We start from the raw sequence: 21259 nt of genomic DNA, 5'->3' as shown, positions 1-21259 counted from the left end.
TACACCTGTGAGTGCGAGAGCCCAACTGTGTGCTTATCGATGTCTGCCTCTGCAGGAGTGTACTCCACACTGCCAATGAACTCCTAATTCAATGTTCCACAGATTAGGCTCTTTGCCAGAAAGAAATACATTGGTGTGTTGCTTCAATAAGCAGGAGAGCAGAGAGGGTCTCCTGATAGACAGAGGTTACAAGTACCAAAGTGAAATACTTTTAGTAGATATTTCAGGAAAAAACTTTACTTCAGTGATGATTTTCTCTAACAACTCTGCTCACTTTTGACACAAATGTCTGAACTTTCTTCTCTTTAGTTTTAATCCATTTGAGGGAAGCTAATTTTTAGGGGTGTGAATCTCCCCTGCTTAAGACAATTCGAATCTCAATTCACAGACTACGATTCGATTCACTAACAATTCATTAAAATACAAAATGATTCGGTCCGATACTCCTGTTTCGATTTGATTTGGTTTGGTCTGATTCGATCCGGTACAATCTGATTATGGATTTAAAATAACTTTTTGCTTTGACAAAAATTAGCAAAAGGGAGACCTTGTATCTTGTTGAGATTTATGAGCTGCCATAGTTCTTAATTGCTTTTCTCCAAAGACGGGCAGATATTTCAAAAGTTATCCTTCCTTCATGTAAAGTCCACATGACTTTTTCCTGAGGCACAGAACTGTAACTGAAAGACATTTAGGCAACAACCGGTGAAACACATCCAGCTACCTAACGAGTACCTATGGCAAACGGAACTCTCGTTTAAAGGTAAAAGGTCACTGCAGGTCACGCAAGACTACAGACCCTGAGCCAGAGCATGGTGGAATGGGCTACGAAAACAAGCAGCAGAGAACCCGCAATGAACCAATCTCTAATGTTAAAACCAGTCCAAAGATCGGTTCGTGCTGCATTTTAACCGATTGAGGGCTCCGCTGACCGATGCACTCAGACCGCTGACGTCATGATTGGTTAACCAATCCTAATCAGATTATTTTTACACCACTACTAATTTTATTTTCATTTTTATCCCCACATTCTTCTTGTCCAGCCCACTGAATTCACATAAGCAATGTTTACTTTGCAGTATTTTACCTTATCATTACAATAGACTGTATTGCACACAATTTGTGTTCTGCTTCATTTTCATTTCATTTTATTTAATTCATACACCAAGTAAACAACAGACATTGAACAAAACAGCCAAGGAATGATAGGTGCATGAAAAGGACATCCCAGGTAAGCTTCCAAAAGCTTTTAGGAGGGTGTCCTGACATGAAACAATACCAAATACAGCAACATAATAGCCCCTTGACAGTTCATCAGTCCAACACTAATTCAAAGTGTATCAAGTCCTTTCTTCAAAAGCAATAGCATGAAGCATTTCCAAGCTCAAGAGAAAGATGGTGAACCATGATCAAGAACATGATTTTCAGTCCACACCCCACCACATAAGGCAGTCTGAGTAAGCATGAGCAACAACAATCAGACATCAACCATCGGTAGACCAGTGCCAGTACATTTAAAATGCAGTTCAATTCAGAAACACAATAAAACAAAATGCATCTGAATACTAATCAGGAATAGCAACATCAGTTAATTATACATTGCTAACTGCAGCTTCTTTTAACTCCTCTTGAAAACAGAGTAAGACTGCGACATTTTAACGCTGTCATCAATCTCATTCCATATCTGTGGTCCCCTGCACACAACACTCAGACTGGTAGATTTAAACCTACGTTTTTTTCCCTTTAATACAGTGTTTCTTCCGAGTGTTGTATGTATGCAGAGGACGGAAGATTGGAACGAGATCACACCTTCAAACATCAAACCCTGCTGATGCCTATTAAAACGATACAGCTCAACTCTCAATGTACATTGGGTTGTAACTCCAATGCAACCCTAAATGCACTACAAACAAAACCCAGAGCCCTTCTTACACTGAAAGTCAAGACCCCATGTGAGATAGATATTGGCTTGGTAGAGAACTGTCATGAGAAATGTCTTCCAGGCACTGGTTTACCTCAGTTGGTAGAGCAGCTGCCAATATACTGAGGCTACAGTCCTGTGTCACAGAATCGACTCCTGACGCAATCTTGATGTTCTTGTGTTTCAAATACAAGGGCCAGACGTGGCCATTGAACAGGCCGGGTGGATCTGGCACCGTGTAGTTCCTAGAGTACCTCCTCTTTTTCTCCCTCTCACCTCAAATTTACCATCCAATAAAAGCAAAAAGCCCCAAAGTAATCTTTAAAAAAAAGAAATGCCCTTCAGATGGCTGATTTCAACTTTTTACTGAGAGAAACTCTCATGCTGGTATTGTGGATTTACATTTACATCAGTGCAAACGTTAAATTCGCTCTACTTGAGTAAAGAATGTGTGCACTTCTTCCACCTCGGCTGGGGGATGACCCCTTGCATGAGCAACTTTGGAGACTTTTGCAGTCTGGATGGACCATCATAGACATGCATACATAAAAAAAGCATTTCCTCTCACTTTAATTTCACAGAGAATCACTGCAGCTCTGGTGTTTCGATTCAGTCGTTTAAAAAGAGCTCTCCTGGAAGGCCTGGCGCTAACAGAGCAGAACCTGTGACCTGGTTGAGGTGAGAAGGCGCTGGGCCGTATTAAGGAGCCTTTCATTAATCATCCAAGGGGAGAGAGAGGGAGGCAGGATGGAGAAAGCTGGACCTGAGGGTGCAGCTGGACCTGATACTTCTGGCTCTGAAATCTGTGTTTGGTTCCACATTCCCTTAGCTCATCTTTTCCTTCATCTCCTGTTCTTCTCTGGTCCCAACTTCATAGTGCATTCTTGGTATTACTCGGTGACTTAGCCTCCCTCAAACTCCTCATCCTTTGAACATTTTTTGTCCACCTCAGCTTCCCCTAAACTCCTTGCCTTTTTTGGTAAAGCTGGCTTACTTTCCCTTTTTCAGCTCCTCTTCTCTTCTTCCTCTCTCCCTTACTAACAAGATGAATGCAGACCGGCTCTAGTTCAATTAAACCAACACTTTTAACTTAGCTCCTCCTCCCCCTGCATGCCCGAGTGGTCCCCATCCATCCCGATGACTAATCACCAAGCAAAAATCAATTACCGCTCGCTTAACAAGTGTTTTTACACCGCAGGACAAGAACAGAGGAGGGCTGGGCTTTCTCTGTTACACAATGTGCTGACAACTTGGCACAAGTTTTTTTATTTAATACTTTTACTGAAAGAGGAGAGATATTGGAGTTTGAAAAGGAAGGAGAACAAGTCTAATCTGCCAGGTCATCAAAGGACAATGGAAAAATAATCAGCTTTTAATAGCTATTCCATTGCCTCTGACCAATCAATTTAGGAAAATCCTTCAAGCTTTTACATTTTTCTATCACTCCAAACCAGGGACTTTAATAAAATATCTACTCTTTCCAGAGGGGTGGACATAAGATGCATAGAAAGATACAGATTTCCATTTCAGTTGATCTTAACGATATTTCTAATAAGACCAAAATCAGTGCCCGCTTTCTGAGGTTATAGTAGAAAATGAATGACTGCTGCTCCTCCCCCAGGAGGCTTCATCACAGAAGAAACCCAAGGCTGAAATATGAACCTGAGGCCAAGTGCTATTAACTGCTGCTAGGAGAATCAATACCCTGACTTTAAATAATATGATGGTTGGGCGTGGGTGTTGTACGTGGATGCACTTTCAATTTTTTGATAGCAAATCCCTATAAGACAATGTTAGATCACTTTTTAAAGCCACATTTACACTTCAGCACTCTGTGTGTCTCCAGCTGACATAACCGAAACGTGGAGTCATTCTCAAAACATTTATGTACTGGGCTGGGCTGAGACTGATCTGTCCCCTCATAAAACACATGAACAAACACCGACTCAAACACTGTGAGAAACATTTCGATGCACAGAGTCTGTGGCACGGTGTCATTAAAGCCTAAACCATAGGAGGGTCTCCCCACTGAGAGAAAACCTGTTCTCATTTACACGTAACACACAGAAGCATAACCTCACTGGAATTTCAATGTCCTGGACATACCAACCTGAAACAGGACAATTTTTAATTAACATCCTGTTTGCTAACACCAGGGACAGATTGGCTGTAAATCTTTATCACCTCTTTCTCTGTTGTTTGCTGTGTTCTTGTCAATGATGGTTAGTGTATTTTGGGACTCTTCTTTTAATTCTTGCTTGTTTTTTGACCGTTTTAGAAAAGAGCACACCAGAGATAGAGATATTACTGTAACAAAATGATTCTCATATGTCAATCTATTCATATAATTGTGTACCATTTGTTATGATATTATGTGTTTTGCATTATACAATCTCCATATTCTGGTGTCCATCTCAGACCTGGTCAGGCTCAAGACAAAAACTTGCCTTGCAGGGACTGGACAGAGGCTTGAACGCTCCTCAGGGACTGCAGGGCAGCCATTGCAGGGCTCTTATCTACTTACACAGATACACTTGGGTAGAAAAGCAATTCACTTGCAGGAGTTTGTACCTGAGCCTCTGATGGTGCTAATAAGTCAGATATGAATGTACAGCACTGTGCGTTTAACTCTGCTCTATGTTAAAACAGAGTTAAAACATAATCAATACTAATACTGGATTAATTATTTCATAATATACATATTTACTAGGAGTGCAATGGTTCATAGAGGTCATGGTTCGGTTCATACCTTGGTTTTTAGGGTCACGGGTCTGTTTAGGTTAGGTTCATCGATAAAAAAGAAGAAGTCCCAGATTAATAATTCTAGATTTCCCCCACTTATTACTATCATTTTTCTTTTAATAATGGTAGTGCAGCTAATACTTTTTTCAGATGTTAGAAATATAAATTTGAATCAATTGATCAATACATTGTTCTGTCTAGTGTTACTAATAACTATCAGTGATAGTTGGTACAGCCTGTGAGGTATTTAACATTAGACAAAAAAAGAAGAAAATAAAAAACATGCACAATGGAAAGCATGCCAGAAAATAACAGCCCTGGAAGTCAAATAAATACATTTGCACATTAAAATATGTGCTTTTTAGAGATATGTCTCATATTTATGATTTATGAGGAGTGCTGCAACCCGTTTTTAATTTCATAAAAGCTGGTGAAAGGATTCCTTGTGCAAAATCCTGACTGAATCCTGACTAAATTCACATTTGTAATCGTGTTCCCTACTCCTAGCGGTCCGTGTATAGTCTTTAGTCTTTGCAAGCAAAAATATCTTCGACCCTCTCTGCTTTCACATCTAGAGTTTTTTTTTATTCAAACAGCGCAGAGATGAGGAGAGGGAGAAATGGACAGCGGGCCTCGCTGCTCTTGCCGCTCTTGCAGCGCAAGACAGGAGCAGTCATTTCTTCTTCATGTGTTTTAATATGACGGCTATTTGGTAAGTGCTGTAAGAGCTGTTAGCTCACTTACCAGCATTACTGCTGCCAAGAGTGGCGGATTAATACTGTCACATTTGTTTTGTTTTGTTTTGTTTTCTTTTTTTAATGGTTCAGACTCCGTGCACCAAACCCCGAACGGTGACTATGGTTTGGGACGAATACAAAAAACCATTACACCCCTGATATGTACACAAAATGAAAAAAAACTCTACAATTTTGAAACCAAAATGCCTCTAATGGCTTATTCACATGTGATTAGTATTACTGAGAGACCTCTGGTAATTTGTAATAATAGTGCAGGACATTTGTGTTTTTAACCATGTGCAAATTGACAATGTCTGTAATTTACAGAGTGAAATTCCAGGGCAAATTTCCTACCATATTTAGGCTAAAAGAGGTTTACAGGTATTAATAATCCCGTGTGAACTGGCATCTCTAAAACTTTTTCTGATTGAAAAAATAATAATAGGGGCTGTGGGGGACACTGTTAACAAGGTTTTGAGCAAATTAGGTTATTAATAAGTGCTTTGCCTTCAGTTGATTCCAGCATATTTTTACATATGTTATATATTTTTAACTTATTAAAACTCTACAGTCAAAATGTTCATGCACGTACAACTGCTCTCTTAATACAGACAGCGTTTCTTCTTGTCTTCCTTTGCTTCCATTTTCAAGTGTCTGATCTAATGTTGCTATTATTTCGCCATGCATTTCATGCAAAACACATTTTACATTTCAAAATGTGTCACTCAACATTCAGTGATTAGGATTTGCACAAGAAGGATTGCTATTCCTGGGTAATGATCCAAAATGAATAAAGAGCAGGCTAATATCCACTGCATCAACTGCATAAAAAATGTTAAAATGACAGAAGAGATTCAAATTTAACACAAGTCGTCTCGCTCCCACATAGAAAAATGGGAGGGATGCTCGATTTTCTCTCCTGTCTGACCAGCTGCAGATGTGCACAGGTGACTTGCGCAACTGCGATGCAAAATGGAAGACTTAGGGGAGATTGTTTATTAGTTTATTGGTCATGGACAACTTTCTACAAACGTATCTAAAAAATGTTAGAAATACATATAGAGAAAAAAAACACTGTCACATGTAGTCTATTGGAAATTCTAGTTAACGGTATCTATAGGACACATAAAGACAAGGTCACCTGCAGAACCCTATGTAAACAACATTGCATTTTTATATGAACTTTAGAAATAAAAAAATCACTTTGTTTTTCATTGCTGCACCATTATGTTTTCCTTCAGAAATGTCAGAAAAATGTAAGTACATTACAGACTTTGCTTATCTGATGCGAACTAAACCAAACACTGACGTCAGGGGGTAGTTCATATATTATCAGAGATCCACAGGAAATAATGATCCCAAACGAACAGTACTAAAAACAAAAGTCAGCATTTAGTGTGACTTCCCTTTTTACCTATCATATCTTTTGTGAGACAGTCTTTAAATTTTCTGAGGTAAACTTTTGTTAAATACCATACTAGGCGTCTGTCATATCAGCATTTTTCAGAGTTTATCTTTAAATTTTGTTAATGTTTTATTTCATTCTCCATCCAAATGTTCCTGAATTATCTTTGAAGTTGAAGTCAGTGGAGACCACTCTAACTGTCAGTGAGATCATTGTCATGCTCAAAAACAAAGCCAAAAGCCATTCAGGCTTTTTTCCAGAAGGAAAGGCATGATGAATTGCAAAAACATTGCTAACAGCTTTTTGTAACTGTTAGAAAATTGCTACTTACCTTCTTGTTGACTTCTAATCCTGACCCTAATCTTTCATGAGGCTTGTATCACTTCATGAGTCACAAACATTTTCATTTTTCCAATGCATGTTTTTGGAAAAACTGCAAATGCAATTTGCAAATTGTTGGGGATGGTTTGTAGTGGGTTAGTGCTTTAGGAATGTTGAGCGCTAACATGAGAGGACTGATGACTATTATGATTATCATGATTGTTTTTGATAGCATCATTAATTTTTTGTCAAATTCAAACTGATTATGGGACAGATTAGGGCAGGAATTAAAGTGTTTGAATCTTTGGCTCTAACTTCTAGTTTACTGATACGTATTAGTTAAATACTACATATTGAAAGGTTGAAAAACCTTAAGGAGAAGGATTTCTAAGTTGTGTTCTGCTACCAAAGACTCATTCAAACATCTTTTGTTAGTACACATTTTTTGTCTGATTGTACTGAGGAAGAATTGGAGATAATCTTGGAGAATGAAGCTCGACCTGCTAGAAGCAGCGTTCATACCTACCTTTTTAAAGTTGCTCTGCTTGCTGGTCCCCTGCTCAGTGTTCTGGTTATGAATGATGTCCAGAGGAGTTTCTCTCTCTTTCAGCTTAAGACTTTCAATCTCTGTCTTCAGCTCATTCAGCTGCTCCTGCAGGTGCTTGCTTTTCTCCATGTACTCCACCCTAAACAAGATAAAGTTACAGAAAAAGAGACAGCTTGATTGAGTTCCTTTGTTATAAAATGTTTTCATTATCAGGGATTACAGTATCAATTATATAATTTAACATGGGTCTAATCAAAAATTAATTTCAACTACTTAAAAAGTCAACAAAATCACTTTCAACAAATATTTTGAGCATGTTTAACTAGTTCTGTGTTACAGTGTTGACTCGCTTGTATGTTCTGAAACAGTTCAATTGTTGGGTTCACTTGTGTCAAGATGATCGAGGCCACAGAGGGAATGCCCACTTGTTTTGGGACAGCCTCTCCAAATGTCACAAGTGTGAAAGCACCTTTAATTTCACCCCAGTCAACTTTAAGTCTGATGGACAGTTACCAGTCAACCCAAAGAGCCTGCTCTTTTGCCTAAAAAAAACTAACCAAGTCATTATCTGTCAACTATGGCCTTGGTAATTTATTCGTCAGCACAGCCAGGGTCATGCTTGTCTTAACATAGCTTTGACTGTCAGCAGTCAGAGAAGCTCAAGGGAGAAAATGCCTGAATGCTGCCGGTGACATCGGTGACAGCTGGATGCAGAGTGTCAATTACTCACCTGACCTCCTGAATCAAAATTAACATATTAAAATGCACAACCCTCTATCAATTTACAGCTTTTTTTAACCATATTAAGAGAGCATTTTAAATGAATGTAAAAGAGACAATTTTTCTGCTAATTAATGCCATTTGTTGGTATAATTACCAAATCATTGCATTAAACAATATAACTGAAAACTGTCTGTAGCTCAAAATATCCACAGCAAGCAGAGAAGGGCCAAGCACTCACTTCTCTTTCTCAATCTCCATGGAGAGGCGTTTCATGTCGGTATCTTTAAAGTCAAAGCTGAGGTTCTCCCTGCTGAAGCTCAGGTCTGGAGGCATGCTGTCAGGTGGCAGTCCAGGAGACTGGGAGGAGAGATTGAGGGAGAGATTAGAGAGACGACAGTAATGAGGACAGACTGACAGGGAAAAATAGAAGTGAGCTTGATAAAGACAGGAAAAGGTAGGAGAGTTGAATTAAATACAGATATATAAGAAGGCTGGGTTGGATAGAGGTGACAGGCTATATAGGGGAAGATGAGGAATGCATGAAAAGATGTCTGCAAGTCGAACAAAATATAGAAAGGAAAAAAAATGGAAGATGGTATGACCACTTTGATGGTAACAGACCATGAACACAGGAAAAAATGCTGTTAGATCCTGACCACGTGTGGAATGCATCAGCTGCATGGCACCTCAGGAGTCGGCAGAATAAGAAGTGGACCTAATACACAATATAAATGTAAATCCACTGGTTGGCATGGGAGTCAAGACTACAGAGTGGATACATCCAACTGTCCTGACAGGCATAAAGGGCAATTTGGGATGAAATGGAAACGGAAAATATTGCCAGCTTGTGCATGTTTATATATGTGTATGTTTAGACATCTTATTCATGAGCTGATAAGTGTATTTATTGTGTTCCAGCAGCAACAATTTCTTTTGTATGTAAGCGGCAGCAATGTGTACATTAACACACTTCATTCATACTTTACAAGGCCGCAGTTCTCTATCTTTGGCTGCAATCTCAATAAGTATCTGTGCACGTGTGTGTCTGTGTACGTAAGCAGATGAAGCCCATGTGTGTGGGTTTTAGCATGTTTGAGTCTTTTGCGTAGGCTGCCGTATGTGCTGGCTGCCTGTTCTTATGCAAGGATCTGCTGTTCAGTTTGGCTCTGCAGGGCTAAAACTGTACATGTGTTTTCTCTAGTGAGTGTTTGTGTGTTACAGTAGTAAATCAGATAATGGGTTCAGTTATTTTTATATCAACAGTTACAAGCTGAGAATCACAGTAGGGGAAAAAATTTTTTTTGTAGTGGCTCTTCTGCTTCTTCTTAGGAGTTTTTCAGTGCTTTTGTGTTGAAATGTGCATAATGTAAATTTGTTCTTCTTTATTTGGAATTTAATATAAAAAGGAGAAAAATACAAGACATAAAAGAAGAGAAGGCAGAGAGGCAATGCTTTTTAATTCATAATAAATTAATCTTAATGTCAAATGTTAAATCATTAATATGTTTACATCAGGGTAGTTTGTAAAACACATTTGAAGGTACTTAGAGATGACAGTGCTTCTAAGATCAGGCTATTTTTAAGCTGATGTTTTTTAACTTTTCGACTTTTTTCATCAAAAAATCTGTTTTTAATTACAGCCCTTTTTTGTAATTTTTTTCCAGTCTTTACATATTAGTAATGAAGATGCTTCCATCACAATCCACCAGAGGCAAGAAAAACATATTTTAAACCACAGTTTTCACCCTAGTTTTTGTATAGCTGTAGTAATAATGTATGAATGTAGAAATTCCCATGGCACACCAAGACTTGCCTCAAGGCACACCAGTGTTTTAAACTGTATGACCCAAATCCAAAGACCATGAATAAAATGTAATCTTTTCAGCAATTATGGAGCCCCAACAACTGGATAAGTCAGTCTAAAGCAAATCAAATATAATGGTAATTTGGGGAATTCTATAAGCTTATTTTCAAGCATGCCAAACTTTAACATATTATAGTTTTCGGATGTTTAATATGTATAATATATAGAGAGCAAACTAAATAATAAACTGATTTTTTTTTAAGATTGTCTGTACAAAACAAGCCTTTAAAAATAAAAAATAAAAACTTTTAAGTTTTTGGTAATGCATATGTTATTATGAGTTGGCAATATTTTAGCTCTTACAAGTGATTAATGGCAGGCCATTTTAAGTAACAACTAGGATCAGGGAGCATCAAGTTTTCAAACCTGACCCAAATTATCTCACAGTATGTTATGGCTCAATTTTAAAACCACATTACACAAGGGGCAGTTCTGACCAAGCACTTGTTGCACCTGGTGAGCATAAATATTACTGTAACATCAGTTATAAGAGCTGCACTTTTAATAACTCATTTTTCATTTAAAAAGATGGCTGCGGCCTTCCAGCTTCTTCGTGCCAGCCTGCATCCTTTTGTCCCCACCTTCGAACCATCTCATAGGTCTCTGGGTTAAGCTCCTCGGAAGTCTCTTAGTCATCTTATCCTACTCTTCCATCACCATCACCAGTGGTGACTCCACGGGGTATCCAATCCTCCCATCTCACTATCCCTTCGGGTTTGTAAAGACACCATATTGGAGTCTATTCGGCGAAACATTTTACAACTTCAAACATTTCCAAACTTGTAAAATAAATCATTTAAAAAACTCGTACTAAGACTCTCCTGATTGAACTAGGGTTATCGTCATCGTTGAGAGCTGGTTTGACTGGAAACACTTCTTAGTAGGGCTGGGCAATTAATTGAAAATTAGATTAAATCACAATATGGCCTGCTGCAATTTTCAAATCGCAAAAGGTGCAATATTTCTTTGACCAGAAATTGTGTCAAAATACCAGTTTTAAACTTTTTTTTTTGCAGCAGAGATGTTATTTATGACATGTCATGCAATCATTCTGGTGCCATTTTTCTTTTAGAATCGTTTACAAAAATCGTCATTTTTGTACTTTTTTATTAAATATAACAATGACAAAAACCCTTTAATGCAATAATTCATATCCATTTGCAATACCAGTCAAAATCATCGGAATTAGAAACTTTTAAAGAATTGTTCAGCCCTTTTTTAGGAATAAAAGAAAGTTAAGGAATAATTGCATATCAAATCCTAATTGCAACATTGGGGAAAAAAATCACCATTAAATTATTTTCCAAAATCGTTCAGCCCTACTTCTCAGTAAGGACAACAAGTAACAGGCAGAGGCAGGTAGTGTGACTTGTGGGCTGTGGGTCTGTCTCACGACAATCAAAGGGGGCCAACAGCTCAACTCCTGTACAGCAGCTAGTCGGACTGCAGCTGGTGAAAAAGATGGTACTAAAAGAGAAACACAGCTGTACAAAAACTGGACTTTGCTAAATAAAATGTTTAATGTCGCACAGGAGGATGGTTTAAACCTTTTGTCCAGTTGGGAGACTCCACTGTCACTTATTTAGTGGGGCAACTTATAGCCAGATTTTACAGAATTATTTTAATGTGCAACAGTTATGAGCCCAGCAGTTCAATCAGCAGGAAGCTCATAGAAAGCTACTAACTACTTCAGATGCTAAAATAGCCAACAAGTATGCTGGCTATTTTAGTATCTCCTACATATCTCATAAAAGTGGCTAACATAAGTGTTTAAACACTTTTAAAAATGCTAACTGGTTTAATTGTGCTTGTGTCATTATTTACAATGAATTTCATGTCATTTCTTGTTACTTGTTACCCACAGAAAGAAGAGATACAGTGTTTTAAACTCACATTTCATGAATTAAATGATATTCAGTGGTGCATGTTAAAAAATTTGACTCTAGAGATGACCATCAGGCAGGACCATACCATGACACACGAATATGAGTGCATCTTAACAGTCAGCCCTTTCTCTGATAGGTCTATCATTAGTCAAATTAGACGTACAGTTGCAAGAAAAAGAATGTGAACTCTTTGGGATTTTCTTGGATTTCTGCATAAATTGCTCATAAAATGTGTTCTGATCTTCATCTAAGTCACAAAAATAGACAAACACAGTCTGCTTAAACTAATACTACACAAAACATGATATGTTTTCATGTTTTTATTGAACAAACCATGTAAATATTCACAGTGCAGGGTGGAAAAAGTATGAAGTGAACCCCTAGGCTAATGACTGGTTGACCCTCCTTTGGCAGCAATAACCTCAACCAAACGTTTCCTGAAGTTTAAGATCAGACCTGCACAACGGTCAGGAGGAATTTTGGACCATTCCTCTTTACAAAACTGTTTCAGTTCAGCAATATTCTTGGGATGTCTGGTGTGAATCGCTCTCTTGAGGTCATACCACAGCATCTCAATCGGGTTGAGGTCAGGACTCTGACTTGGCCACTCCAGAAAGCGTATTTTCTTCTGTTGAAGCCATTCTGTTGTTGATTTACTTCTATGCTTTGGGTCGTTGTCCTGTTGCATCATCTATCCTCTGTTGAGCTTCAGTTGGCAGACAGATGGTCTTAAGTTTTTTCCGCAAAATGTCTTGATAAACTTGGGAATTAATTTTTCCATCAATGACAGCAATCCGTCCAAGCCCTGAGGCAGCAAAGCAGCCCCAAACCATGATGGCCCCTCCAGCAATATTTCACAGTTAGGATGAGATTTTAATGTTGGTGTGCTGTGCCTTTTTTTCTCCACACATAGCGTTGTGTGTTCCTTCCAAACAACTCAATTTTGGTTTCATCTGTCCACAGAATATTTTGCCAGTATTGCTGTGGAACATCCAGGTGCTCTTTTACAAACTTCAAACGTGCAGCAATGTGTTTTTTGGACAGCAGTGGCTTCCTCCATGGTGTCCTCTCATGAACTCCATTCTTGTTTAATGTTTTACTTATTGTAGATTTGTCAACACAAATGTTAGCATGTGCCAGAGATTTCTGTAAGTCTTTAGCTGACACTCTAGGAGTCTTCTTCATCTCATTGAGCATTCTGCGCTGTGCTCTTGCACTCATCTTTACAGGACGACCACGCCTGGGGAGAGTAGCAACAGTGCTGAACTTTCTCCATTTGTAGACAGTCTGTCTTACCGTGGACACATGAACATCAAGGCTTTTAGAGATACTTTTGTAACCCTTTCCAGTTTCATGCAAGTCAACAATTCTTGATCGTTGGTCTTCTGAGACCTCTTTTGTGCCAGGCATGGTTCACATCAGGCAATGCTTCTTGAGAACAGCAAATTCAAAACTGCTGTGTTTTTTATAGGGCAGGGTAGCTTTAACCAACACATCCAATCCCATCACATCGATTGGACTCCAGGTTGGCTGACTCCTGGCTCCAATTAGCTCTTGGAGAAGTCATTAGCCTAGGGGGTTCACATACTTTTTCCACCCTGCACTGTGAATGTTTACATGGTTTGTTCAATAAAACATGAAAACATCATTTTTTGTGCGGTATTAGTTTAAGCAGACTGTGTTTGTCTATTGTTGTGACTTAGATGAAGATCAGAACACATTTTATGACCAATTTATGCAGAAATCCAAATAATCCCAAAGAGTTTACATACTTTTTCTTGAAACTGTACATTAATTACAGGAGTTCTGTTATCACTTTAAGAGCATCTTAACACACAGGCAGTGGTGCTGCGGCTGGAAATGGACACAATTTTTGAGTTATTCATTAAAAATTTGCATATATTACTCAGCTGATTTTTCATGATGGTAATTTCAAGAAACTGTGGCTATTTTTAAATACACCGGAATTACCACCTAATCTTAGATGCAATCCTATTGAAATGTGTCTATTAATGTGCAAGCTCAATGAATTCATCAGTCTGCGTATTCTCTGGCCCACATATTCTGTGCTGTTTTTCTTGTTTGTGGTCATCATTGTGACTTAATGTACAGTATGTGTGTTTAAACCCTGAGTGTTACAGAAATGTGGATGTTCTGGGTCAGTTACCGTATAGACAGCCCTGGTGGTTATCTCCAGCAGCTTGTGCTTTGCCCTGCGCTCTGACTCCCTGGCTTCTTGCAGGTCCTGTTTCAGCTGCTCAGCCTCTTTGGCCCTTAGGAACAAACAGACAGATGCAGTTTAAACTCTAATTCACCTCCCAATACTTCAAAGGAAACAGAATTATCTGAATCAAATTCAAAATGATCTTACTCTCTAGGTACATTGGAACTTGATGAAATGGGATTGTCACTTTGTTAATACCCAAGTGATCAAGGAATCATCCCAGCACACAATCATTTCTGACTCCATCAGGTTTGCACACAGAGATGTAGGAATGTAGGTGATTACATTTCTTTTGATTGTGTCCCTGAACACTCAGCAGTTTCTCGTTGATGTGGGGGAGCCGCGTGCCTCGAGGGTTTGAGTGGACGCAGTCATTTACATGTTGAGTGCCGGCGGTTTAAATTTCTCCGCTTCAGAAAGTGCTCATCTGCAAATTGCAGTTATAGGCAAGTGGTTAATGGTGCCCATTTCAAATGATTGGCTTATAAATTGGAGAGGAGAGGTTGTAGTGATATTTTAGTGTCTGTATATGCTGTTGCATTGTGAAAAGTTCTCTGCTACAACGGCTTGGCATCTACAAAACTGTACAAGAAGAAGTCATCGATCTCCTTAAACATCTGTCCTCCAAAGATGTAAAAAAAGTCTACAGTTGATATTAAAAGTTTTTGATTTGAACCAATCACGGATGTATAAAAAAGACAAGGAAGAGATTAAATATCAGATCAGTATCAGCGCCTTGAAGCTTCAATGAGCGGTGTCAGAGACTGTTTAATAGGGACCCACGGCATCAGTCGATACTACCACTAACAATCACCTAGCACAAATTAAACTACAGCGTCTCAAAACTAAGACGAGGGCTGCTGAACAAAAGCTCTCTCTCCTTTGTCTCTGTGTGAAGCAATGCGGCTGATTACCTGTGTTTCTGCTGCAGTGCAAGAACAAAGGTGTTAAAATTAATGATTTTAAACAAGTAAGAAGCTTTTATTCTTTGATCAAGTCATTTATATGCAGCAGCTTTACCTGGCTGTGTGCTCGGAGCATATCGACAGACTTCTGTGCTGCTGAGCAGACTGAAGTGCAACAGCATGTTTGTGCACCTTGACATTAAACAGCAAAGTAACTGAGAAAGCATTTGGGAGGCTCATGAGGTGAGTTTATTTAGGAACAACCTTTTGATGCTTGTAAGGAAAACTTCCTTACTTGGAGGTACTTGCAGCTCCAAAAACTCTAAAAAGGTAAGCACAATGTGAGAATAAGTTATCTAAGAATCTAAATGTATGGTAGCGTGAGATGAATACAAAGGCAGTGAATTTTGGTAGGTGAGAGACAATCTTAACAGAGACAAAAACACATCTCAGCCAAAGCCTGATCAGAATCATAATCACTGCAGCACCGATGGCTCCACGCTCCATTCATCCCTTCAGTCCTACCTCCCTCCTCCTCTTCTCACCTCCTCTCTGATTCCTCGGCCATCTTGAGGGCAAGCATCTCTGCCTCCAGCATCTTCTGCTCCATGAGCCGTCGCTCCTCCTGGCCGCGGATGGCAGTCACTTTGATGCGCTGCATCTCTGTCTCAGCCTCGGCAGCTTTCTGGGCCAGCAGCTTGGCCTCCTCCTCCGCGATCTGGGCCTTTTCAGCCAGCAGGTCTGCCGTCTGCTCTGAACGCAGCTAGAGAGGTGAGGAGAGAGGAGGACAGAGGGCAATTGGAAGACGGGGGGGGGCAGTGAGAGTAGAAGATGAATTGGGGATATATAGCAGAAAAAAAGTGAAGGATAGGTAGAAATATATGCAGAGACAAGGAGGAGATAATGATGGAAAGATAAAGGCAAAAAAACCATTCACTTAAAGATAAAGATAAATAAATTAAACAGATACAGAAAAGGAGGACATAAATAACATAAAAAAGAGAAAACACTACGAGAAAGTGAAGTGAGGAGCTAAATTGAAGTACTTTGTTTGTCAACCTCGGGTTATATGTGGCACAGCCAAGAATATGGATTTTGGTTTAAGCTAACCAGCTGAGGCTTACCAGCGCCTCGTTGGCCATGTGTGCCTCATCCTGCAGCTGAATCAGCCTCCTCTCCAGCTCATCCCTGGCTCTCTCAGCCTCCTCCCGCAGCTGCTTCTCCCGTTGCAGACGCTGCCTCTCCACCTGAACGATAAAGACAGACGGGGTGTGAATAGACAACAGAGGATATGATAAGAACAATGAGTTGAAATATTGACAAATTAATAAAACAAAGACAGAAAAAGATGGAAGATAAATGAAAATATAATGGAGAGGGAAAATCTAGGAACTTAAGAGAAACAAGAACCAAGTAAATCACTAAAAACAAATCAATAGGAGACGGCAAACAATCAAGGCAATCCATACACAAATCAAGTACAAAAATCAGTTTAGGTGTGAAACAGAATAAAAGTGGATGGGAAATGTGTGGTCTGATCACTTTCTGCCCCCCTGTATTTAAGTGTATTATCAATTTAAGAAGATCTCCATGACAACTTCTGAAACTATAATAAATGGTAAAATATAGCTAAGGAGTTATACTGGCTCACATTAAAGTCAGTGCACCATTGTTAAAAGATAATAACAATCGAGAGCATGCTTAAATCAAAAAGTCTGTCAAGAATTAAGTCCTCTGACCATTGTTCCTTTAGTTTGAGATGTGACTGGCACTACTAAATCATGTGATAACATATGTTTTCATCTTTCTTAGCAAATGTTTTGCTGTATTAGAATTAGCACAAGCATTTACCACATATCTCTTATGACTGGCTTGAAAGAAATTCCTCAAAATGCCAAAGAAATCTGAAATTTTGTGTACATTTTCCCATACATGAGAATTTGGCCCAATAACAAATTCAACCTTCATACAGTCAGCTTTCAGCACCTGTTTTCTGGCCCTCTCCTCTCTGGCCTGAGCCTTCATCTGCTGAACTTCAAGTGAGTCGACCCGCCGCCTACGCATAAACAAGTCATGGTTCCCTATACACAGCTGGAGGATCTGCATGAGAGAGACAACAAAAGAGTGTTTACAATAAGAGAATAATTGAATGAAATCTACACATAACAGGACACTAATTCACCAGCTGCTTCTGGTATTTTTTCTCCACATCAGTTCAGTAAACCAATGATTTGACAGCTTTCTTACAGCTTGAGTGGCAGGTGGATAAACAGTATTAGGTTGGCAGAGCTTACCAACTTGTTGACTCTCAGCCGTGAAGAGTTAAACTTGAAAACATTGGTTTTCTTGTCCAGGGGTTTGATGGTAAACTAAACAAAGGAAAAGGAGAATAATTTAAAAGATCTAAAAGTTACACAACATGAAAGCGATTCATAAAATAAAACTTTGTATTTTGTTACAACATAAATTCCTTAAATTTTTTTAATACCTTTTTCATTCATATATCTGTTGGTAATTAAATATTAGGCTAGGAAACACATATCAGACATTGAGACACTGGTGTTATAAAGTGGAAAATTAAAAAAACAAAATTCAAATTACAAATACAAAATAAATAGGGGAGGAGTCAATGTGGATGGAGCAGGGTAGGAAGAAACAGTCACATTGCTCTGTAGTTAACAGAGATGGACATGAGATCTATGTCAATACACTTTTATCCAGCCAAGATCCTGCTGGTCAGTTGGTCGGGCATGCAAGTGTGTGAGAATGGCAGGAGGGTGCAACTGACTGATTGAGAGACGTACACTAGGAGAGAGCGAAGGCCATACTCACCTCTTAATCATTAATTTAGATGTATGAAATAAAAAAAAGCATAACATTATTTGAAAATATTTAACCAACAGCCTATTCAGAACTCTATATTAAAGTCTCCCCACTACAATATAACAACAGTTCTTCCCCGGCAACGCCATCACGAAGCTCAACTCCAGACTTTCTCACCTCTTTGTCGCTGTAGGAGATGTTGCGGATCTCATTCCAAGGAAAGGAGCACTTTGGCGTCAGCCTGTTGTCCGGCTCATAGATGTGCAGACCTAGAGCGTCCACTCCCAGAAGAAGATCTGTTCCCTTTTTATTCTAAAGCACACCAGAAGGATGAAAATATCACTTATCCTATGAGACTAGTGAGCTGTTGTGAAAGCACCTTTTCAGCCAATGTTAATTTGTGTTTGTTTCTGACAGAGGTGGCATTGTGGTTGCTCTGCTTGCCAAAACTATTTGTTAAAGCTGAGCTAAGCATCATCACTTGTGGTCTGTACATGCAGCCTGGGCTTGTTTCCTGAAAAAGTAATGCTGCAGTGAATTATTCAAGCTTGAGGTTGACTTGCTGGTGGTATTTTAAAATGTCTCGGCATTTCAGAGAATTAACTGATCAAGACCAGAGCCATCCCAAGAGAATATCTGTTTGTGAAGACATGTTTGTTTTTGTTATGACCCACGTGAAAAAGAAAAGTGTGAAATAGAGGACATTTCTTTACATAAATACATTTTTTAAGCCCAACTTTTAAATAATTGACTCAACTTCAGGACCATTTTTAACATGAGAGTCAAACCATTTTTATCCACTCTTTAATAATCCCACCAAGTTGACACACCTCCTAAACTCTCACATTGGCTTACTTTGTAAAGATACATTGAAGAGGCATCAGCTCACCCTGATTAAGAAGTAATTGACGCCATACATGTCCAGGTCCTGAGCTATTTTTAAGTACTCCATCTCAGCTTCATCCCTGGTTCAAAGACAGACAGAAAAAAGGAGGAAGGAGATTTAGAGGGATCCAGGGGAATGGAGAAGAGAGGGAGGAGAGGGGAGGGGAGGCGTAGAAAAAGGGGATCAGACCTTGTTTTCTCAGCTTTTGTATGTAGCATCTGTCATGTTGTGTGATCTATAAAAACTGCAACATAGCTCTGAGGGTAAAAACATAAGCACAGTGGTGACACAGAATGCAACCATAATTCACTAACAGGCTTAAGAGGTCATGCTAGAAAGAAAGGACAACTTATTTTTGATACCCCTAAGACTCACAAACACTGCAAAGCACACACAATATGCATCCAACTCTTTTCTCTCGCTCTCTGCAGCTTGATCAGCAGATCTTTAGTGAGTCAGCGCCAGCTTAGAAAAAATGAACATCAGCACACTTTGACAGACAATCAGGGCATGATTCTGTATAAACTTTTAATAACTCACTTTTTGATATGGTTGGTGACTGTAAATTTGATAAATTAAGATTCATGAAAGTTTAAACACACAGGAGAGCATTCTGCCAAGAAAACAAGTCTTAACCAGTTTAGACTTGGTACAGTCTGACGTGAGAGTGGGTCAAGGGAAATTTAAATGCTAATGCTTGATTAACGCTGTGGGAGTGTACAACGTTAGAGTTGCAAGACATGACAAGTCAGTCAGTTTCTTTGATGTACAGGCAGAAGTTATCAATTATTAACATCTAATGAAGTTGCAGAGAGTTTTGAGCTGAAAAAAAAATCATAAATTAAATCAGAAACCGTATGTGGTTAAATATTTTATCTTGATAGTACTGAGTCAGGAAAGATTTTCTCATTACTGAGGATCATCAACAGTCACAGAGTTTGTTCCCATTCAGAATCTTGTTTGAATTTACAGGATAGTTGTATAGGATTAACTAATCTGAATCAAAATAAGGCATTCAACAACCTTTAGGAATCAGTCTATAGCACTAATCCAATGCCAGTGTTGTACGTAGGTAAGCATGAAATTGGATTTTTGCCCATATCCGATATGCCAAATTTCAAGACTCATTTTTGCTGATACAGTTACAGAGATATAGGTACATGCCTTTTCATGGCAAAAAATAGTAAGTGTCTCCTGTGCAAAGACAGACTGTATCAAGCAGAGCTGAGAGAGGAGCAGGGAAGTAGACAGTCTGGTCGTTGTTCTACATTTGGGGCTTCGTTCAAAATGTGTGTAGTTCCCTAGGCTTATACCTGATGATACATTTCTACATTTTGTCATTATACAGTGCTTAACAAATTTATTAGATCACCACCCAAAGTAAGGTTTATGCCACAGCTGCCCTAAATTAACAGCATTGGTAATTACCCAAATCAATTTTTACGTTTCTGCAGTGGTTAATACACCAATATGTAGAAGCTCTTTAACCCAAATGATATTTTTAATGCTAAAATATAATTATTATTGTTATCCATGAATTTTCAAATTTACTGATTTACAAAAAAAAAACGAAAAAATAGTAAAGAACATTAATATTTCTTGATTAATATGACAAATTATAGTTATTTACTTGCATTCCTGAACACAAAAATGAGTTTTAGTGCTTGAATGTTATGCTTGATTAATTTCTGAATTCTCAGAGAAGCCCAGAGAGCTGGCTCAAATTTGGGTATAAAAAGGTGAATTCAGTTTGAAATTCCTCATTCCTGTTCAAAATGGTAAAATGTCGAAAGCTTGCTGAAAATGAAAGGGTCCGCATTAAAGCACTTCATGATCCTGGATGGTCTCTGAGACAAATAGGGAAACCATAAAGTGTTCTCACAGTGTGGTCAAGTATGCTTTGGCGTCAACTGCCGAGACTGGTACTTACAAAATGCGTCAAGGCAGAGGCAGGAAACAAAAGTTAACTGAATCAGATGTCAGACACCTCAAGATTTGAAGTACTAGAGACAGAAGGAAGACCACTGCTGAACTTCAGGCAGAGATGAATGCTTCTAGATCAGAGTCTGAGAAAGTCTCCAGAATGACCATAAGCAGACAACTGATGGAACAAGGCTTAAAGGGAAGAATAGCTGCTAAGAAGCCATTATTGAGGTCTGCAAACATCCAAAAACGCCTCAGATTTGCCAGGGAGCACAAACACTGGACTGTTGATGACTGGAAGAAGGTACTCTGGACGGACGAGTCCAAGTTTGAACTCTTCAGTCAGCATTGT

At 38.9% G+C, this 21259-nt stretch overlaps 1 protein-coding gene across 2 annotated transcripts in view; it reads right to left on the bottom strand.

Annotated features, from left to right (window-relative positions):
* nf2a (neurofibromin 2a (merlin)) overlaps positions 1-21259 on the bottom strand; it is a 47187-nt gene that overhangs the window by 5225 nt on the left and 20703 nt on the right. For both annotated transcript variants that reach the window (XM_041787482.1, XM_041787483.1), the window contains 9 exons: positions 18988-19063; positions 18276-18410; positions 17570-17644; positions 17262-17375; positions 16400-16522; positions 15821-16038; positions 14314-14419; positions 8635-8753; positions 7653-7812 (listed from right to left, as the gene is read on the bottom strand). In XM_041787482.1, coding sequence (XP_041643416.1) covers positions 7653-7812; positions 8635-8753; positions 14314-14419; positions 15821-16038; positions 16400-16522; positions 17262-17375; positions 17570-17644; positions 18276-18410; positions 18988-19063 — 1126 coding nt within the window. The remainder of the gene's footprint in view (positions 1-7652; positions 7813-8634; positions 8754-14313; positions 14420-15820; positions 16039-16399; positions 16523-17261; positions 17376-17569; positions 17645-18275; positions 18411-18987; positions 19064-21259) is intronic.

The sequence above is a fragment of the Cheilinus undulatus genome, linkage group 5 (genome assembly GCF_018320785.1).
Source record: "Cheilinus undulatus linkage group 5, ASM1832078v1, whole genome shotgun sequence".
NCBI lineage: Eukaryota > Metazoa > Chordata > Actinopteri > Labriformes > Labridae > Cheilinus > Cheilinus undulatus.
This window is presented reverse-complemented; position numbering and strand designations above follow the sequence as displayed.